General features: G+C 45.3%; 1 protein-coding gene across 2 annotated transcripts in view; it reads left to right on the top strand.

Annotated features, from left to right (window-relative positions):
- gabrb3 (gamma-aminobutyric acid type A receptor subunit beta3) overlaps positions 1–5,438 on the top strand; it is a 64,776-nt gene extending 59,338 nt beyond the window's left edge. Inside the window, exons 10-11 of one of the 2 annotated variants that reach the window (XM_080472838.1) lie at positions 1,330–1,410; positions 2,240–5,438. In XM_080472838.1, the coding sequence (XP_080328964.1) occupies positions 1,330–1,410; positions 2,240–2,590 (432 nt within the window). In that variant the 3' untranslated portion in view covers positions 2,591–5,438. The remainder of the gene's footprint in view (positions 1–1,329; positions 1,411–2,239) is intronic. The other variant, XM_080472839.1, reaches the window with a different exon arrangement.
- The last annotated feature ends 1,108 nt before the right edge of the window (positions 5,439–6,546 follow it).

Raw genomic sequence — 6,546 nt, 5'->3', positions numbered from 1 at the left:
AGTCAAGTGCCAAATTGCAGGATTAAGCACAAAAATACTCATTAATTTAAAGACTAGAAACAAAAATACGGAATTATTGACGACAGTTGTTATATTTTGAAAGGACTTTTTTAATGCTACCTTATTCAGTTAATACCTTATTTTGTCATTGGCAAAATGTTATTATGTTAAAGGATCAAATGTGTTATTACACTATTGGAAAGTTATTACATTATTGGCTTTATTACAGTGAAAAAGGCAGAAATGATTTCATGATTGGTCATCGGCCAAGTAACACATGGTTTTGGACTCTGCATCACCTCCCCGCAGCAGGTTGACACTGAAGGATTAACGACAGTGAAAACGCAAAACTTGCGTTGCGTTTTGAGAGTCTGTTTACACTGAAAACGCAACTTACTGAAAACGGTTCACAAGGTTAAACTTTTTGACAACGCTCCGACCCTGTCGTCACGTAAACGGCGGAAAATGCACATTTCTGGAAACACTCGGGCTCCGACTCCGTGGAGAGCGAAGAAACTGTGCATGTGCACCTCGAAAATAGTAAATAGTTCTTCTGGACATGTGCGAGTAGATGGACAATAACAACATTGTTGTTGATATTGTTCTCTGTGCGCTGGTGTGTGGCTTAATTACAAGAAAAAACAACAACAACGGCTTGTTGCCCTACACGAAAACAACCTTATTTTCAGTGTTTCTGCGGTTTCTGTGTAACGGAAATGTTTTCAAAACGTTGCCTTGTAAACGCAAAACTTTTATCAAACGAAAACATTAAAAATTATTTGTTTTCATCTGAAACGCAGTCGTGTAGATGAGGATTGAGGCTCCGTCCACACGAGCCAAAACCATCTTTTCTTCTCCCACAGTTCTTAAAAAGTTTCGCGTCCACACGGCGTCAGTGCACGCAACATGAAAACTACTCATAATGGTGTAGTGCACACGCCAGGCCTATAGGTGGCACTGTAACGCTGCCCCAGAAACACCAAAAACGGAGAAGAAGACACGGCAATGACATCACTGTTTTCAGCCAATGTGCGTCTTGCCCGTCCACGGCGAGGCAGCGTTTTCAAATGTCTCCACTCTGGAAGCCGTTTTCAAAACAACGCGGTTTTCGTGCTCCTGAAACGCTTCGCCGTGTGGCTGATCGGCCAAAAACAATGCGGCAACATGAAAAGTCGTTGTCGTGTGGACAAGGCCTCAAGGTGTCGATGCATCGAATGATGAAGCTTTAAAGATGGAAACGAAGTTTCAGTGATTAGAAATGATCACCAGTGACAAAGTCCCGACCAAAGCTCAGACCAAGGGGTTTGTGTTTGTGTTTCTCCTGGATAGTCCCTTCTGGAAGGAGGCAATTGCAAGTCTTCGTCTCTTAAACTGTCCAATCAGGTACAAGAGCGTCGTCACTCACGGCGGGTGAGTGTTTGGAACTGCTTGTCATCTCTCCTCTGTGAATCCACGGCCGAAACTTTGCTGCTGCGGAGCAAAGTTTGACCTCACAGCATCTCCAGCAGCCATTTGTCACCAGCTCCATCCGTCCTTAAAGCTGCCTCCCCTCGTTGTGTTTGCTCTTTGTTTATGTCCCCTCTAACATTGTGTTCCGTGAACAAAAACAAACACCCATCATCAGCTCATTAATCATCACACTCCACCAAAGACACACTAAACAAAACCAATGAAATATATCAACATGTAGGACCTTTCAGTCAGAAATGGGTTTTCTGATCTGCGGGAAAAAGAAGGGTGACCTTGCTCAATCAGGTCCGATACTGCATGGAGTACTTGTAAAGAATCCCCGATGCAACCTGGCGAGTACTATGTGATGTCGTGCGTCTGCAACGTCAGCAGCAGGTCACTCCGGTCACTCCGGTCACTTTGTGTCTGGACTTTGCTGCTGCAGCAGAGCGAAAGAGCAAATATTCCCGCTGTCACTCCCCCTCATGCCTTGTAACCACATTTCTTTCTCACCGCGTTCATCTCGAGCCACACAGGTCTGAGTGATTCATCTGTTTTCATGTGGGAACAAATAGTTCCGTCGTGACACTAGTGTTGGAGACGTCCACTCCAGCCTTGAGCTGATTTGTGAGAAGTGATTTAACTTTGGGAATGAGCAACCACATTATTGAACGCCGCTTTCCGTTTCCCAGGCTGCCATCTGTCAGCGTGCCGGAAGCGAAGGGCCCGGCGGCGCCAGACTCGTGTCGGCGGCCTCGTCTTTAACTGCTCCGCTGTCTGTCGTTCCCAGGTCGACTCCCAGGGCAACATCCTGCTGACCACCTTGGAAATCCACAACGAGGTGGGGGCCAACGAGATCACCACCACCGCCGTGAGCGAGAGGCACAACTCGTCCTCCATGGCGTTCGACAACTCGGGCGTCCAGTACAGGAAGCCGAGCGGGCCGCGGGAGTCGGGCCGCCACAGCCTGGACAGGAACGCACATCTGAAGAAAAGCCGCCTGCGGAGACGATCCTCGCAGCTCAAAATCAAAATCCCGGACCTGACCGACGTGAACGCCATCGACAGATTGTCACGGATTATATTCCCCTGCACTTTCTCCCTCTTTAACCTCATCTACTGGCTTTACTACGTCAACTAGCGCACCGTGTTTCCAAAGCCCCGCCCCCGTCTCACCCCGGCGTCCAATGGGAGAAGACGTCTTAATGTGATGAACCTGACAAGATGAAATCCTCAAGGTGTTCACCGTGAGTCCAGACTCTGATGAGAGAGACTCACTCAGACTGAACACGGTCAGGAGGATTCATTCACAGAACACACACTTTTAAAAACGCTGACACACACTCTCCACTGAAGATCTGAACCTGGACATCTGAGGTTGAAGCTCTGCTCACGGCTGTGGACTGATGACTCCACCTGTCCTCAAACATTTCTCCATCAATGTGATCACAATTCAACTGATGGCAAATATTAGTTGTACTCTTCCACACAACCTCCAAATGTTTTGGCTCGGTGTCAAAGTGAGAGTGTAGAAGAAGAAAAAGGTAGAAATCATTCTACAACAAGTGAGCGTGTTTCCCTAAATGATCTCTGGAGTGGATGGCGCCTCGCTGTGTCAAGATATTGAGTGGAAGCGCTTGTGAACTTCCACCAGGAGCCAAACACTGTGAAGCTTTGATTAGAATTGAGAGCAGTTGAGGGGCCGAGGACGTCAGTACCAGCTTTTTATTTATTGTTCCACGTGGCCATTACAGAGGCCTCAGTGTGGGAACCTTAAACCACAGACTTTTCTTTACGCTCCATATCAAGTTAAGGCGAACAGGCCTTTCTCTCAGCTCAGCTCGTAGAATTAAATCAAACCGGGTGACGACTGGACATTTCATGATGTCTGCTCTCCCGCTACATATCAAAACAAAAGTGTTTTTGTTTGCTTGCAGCTCCTTCGTGTCTGAAATCTACAACTTTAATTTCTTTGGAGTTTTCAACATGTTGTGTTTATTTGTGGGCTCTAAAATGCTGGTAGAAGAGTTTTGTTTTGTTTTTTTCTAACTATGGATGCATGTTATTGGTACGTCACTGGCGTAAATTGACTTTGACTTGAGAATTAAATGGACGGTGTTTTTTTGAATGTCACACTGTTGAAATGTTTCACCCAGAGGTCAAACTGGGGGTGAAAAGTTTTGGTCGGAATCCAACCAATGTTGATGCCTCCGCCTGCCGACAGCGAGACGTTCTCATTACTGACACCTTGATGTGTCGAACATAAACTGAACAGACTCGGGCGGTCGTCTGAGACCTCGTGTTCGTGCCAATTTTTGAAAATCTAATGAAACACCGGTGACGCTGCATGTGTCGTCACTGGCTTCGCACCGACGCCGCTGCCTGCAGCGTTCAGATAGCAGAGAGGCACGCTGAGGCACAATGGCGGTGCCGACCTGGAGGCGGAGGGCGGAGCTCGCGGCCGCCTGAGGCCCCGTTTACACGTCAACGATTTCAAGTGAAAGCGCAAAACTTCCGTTGTGTGTCGGGCGTCCGTTTACCCGACAACGAGGCTCGGGGTCACTTTCTGAGAACGTAGACGGCGGCAACAATCCGCATGCAGACCAGGGTTCTGGTAGATAGTTGTTCTGCACATGCTCAGTAGAGACCATCAGAACAATGTTTCCTCCAGAGTGTCATGACTCCCACTCCATTTTTCTCCTGGGACTTTTATTTTGACAGTCACCGTAATAACAATCCAACTTGGTCGTCTACCCACTAGAATGTCCGCGTTCTCCCAGTGTCCGTGCTTATTGTTCTCTGCGTGCATGTGTGTGTGGTTTGATTACAACAACAAACAACAGCACCAACGTGTAAAACGGGCTTCGTTTTCAAAATATTTCCATGTAAAAGCGAAACAAAACGGGGAAAATTTGAAACTGCAACAAAAACAATGCGTTTTCACAAAGGTGATGGTGTAAACGGGGCCTGAAAGCACCAGGCAGTGGTACTTGAGGACACGTGGTACTATGCAATATGTAGATGAATGTTTCACACACAAGTTTTGCCAAAACGTCACCAGAAGACGCTGAAGTTGTAGTTCTAGGAGGATTTTCTTTCTCAAAGTAGTTTGATATTTTCAGCAGAATGGACAGAATCACAACACTGAGGCGTTGAAAAGGTCTTTACTAGAATTTGCATATATTGTATTAACGTTTGGACCCAATTAGTTTTGCTCTTTTCTGGTTATTGAGATATTGTAAAACTCCCTGGCAGCAGACTTCACACGAGACTTTAAAACGTCTCCAATCTTAAGGTTCAGCTTGTGCGTTTGAGCTTCTAGTTGCTTTGGAGAAAATGCGACAACAAGCAGCTTCTAGTGAGCCGGCCACGTCAACGGTCTGCTGAATGTGTCATTTTAATTTAAAAACAAATGGTGGCATGTTGTATTTACTTATGCCTGCAGTTGACTTTTTAAAACCAATAAAATTAAAAAAAAAAAAAAAAAAGGTTCAAAGAAACACGGCAAGAGATCAAAAATAATGAAATGATTTGGAAGTAAATTATTCATATTTGGACAAATCAGCAGATGCCGAGAGAGGCTAAATCTGCAAGCTGTGTTTGGATATGGAGGCGGCAGCAACCTTTTTTTTTTTTTTTAAATCTCTGAAGATACAAAAGTATGTGAATGGAAGTATTCTCCCAAATGTTTAACATTTTCTTTAATCTGTCGTTTATCCATTTATTGCTGTGTTCGATTCACTTTTAACGACGTACATGGAACAACTGACGACATGAGATGTACGATTGATTAATGCAATTTCACTTTTTCTTTTCTCATTGTGTTTTCAATATTGCCGTCATGCTTTTCTTTTTTTTTTTTTTTCTTTTTCTCCCCAACTGAGCAACATTTATGCGCCTGCTTGTTTTGTTTTTGTCACCTTGAGATTTGATGTACTCGCTGTAACTGCACATGATCTCTCACATTAATAACACGGCTCTGTTGTCAACAATCGTTCTTTTGCACTGTGATTTCTGGCCGAGCTTGTTTGTGTTTCGTTCGCTGTTACACAACATTTCCTTTTTTGTGATTGTAAATATAAACAGAAATGTTACAGCTCGATATTATTGCCGTTCTTTCCTGAAGGTGGAGCAAAGGTAAAGGAATCCTGTGATGGAGGAAGGAACTGCAGGGCATGTACTTTGTGGAGAGATATCTTTTTTAAAAAAGCAACTGCTGGCATTGGCAGCTCGCGGCGCGCCATCTGCACCGCCTGGTGGAGCGACTTGCTGAGCGTAGGAGTGACACCACCTGTCAGAAGTCCTCGCGGCTCAGAAACCGCCTGACGGAGCCCGACTCGAACGGATCCAAGTACAACCACGCGTAGATAATTCCCCTAAACCACTTCCTCAAGTGGAGTAAAGGCTTGAAAAAGTTTTTTACTGAACTGAAATTGTCCTTTTTAGGATCTTTCACGTTTCCAAATCATGAGATTTCACACCGTCTGGTGCAGATCTCGCTGTGCTGAAATGTAAATGTGACACATTGCAGCATGTACAGTTTTCATTCACACCTACTTCTCTCACTTCAGACGCCTCAGCGGCTGGTGGAGCGGCGGGCTGTAGTTGAGCCCCGTGTTCAGCCGGATGAAGGACGCTCCGAGGGACAAGACAACCGACAGACATTTGTCTTTAATCTTTATGTGTTTCCCTCAATGCAGAATGAGGTTGTCGTGCTTTAAAAGAAATGCACAGACTTCATGTCGACTAGAGACTTGGCGTCGCTTATGCATTTTCGCTTCAGAAAAGTTTTCTGTTTACACGTCAATATTTCCAAAACGATGTCCGTTTACATGGAAACGGCAGAGATGCTGAAAACGAGTTGGCACGCCAGGCCACTAGTTGTCGCTGTTGGTTGTTTATGTAATGAATACACACACGTGTGCTCAGAATACGCAATAAACATTAACAATGGGAGTGCATGGACATTCTACTGGACCGATGACCTGGTTGACCTGGTTGACACTCTTATTGTCCATTGACTGAGCATGTGTCGAACAACTATTTACTACAGGTGTGGTGCACATGTGCAGCAGCAGCATTTCCAGAAAGTTGCTT

Source organism: Lipophrys pholis, assembly GCF_963383615.2.
Source record: "Lipophrys pholis genome assembly, chromosome: 10".
Lineage (NCBI taxonomy): Eukaryota > Metazoa > Chordata > Actinopteri > Blenniiformes > Blenniidae > Lipophrys > Lipophrys pholis.
The sequence above is the reverse complement of the archived record's forward strand: the minus strand, read 5'-3'. Positions and strand labels throughout refer to the sequence as shown.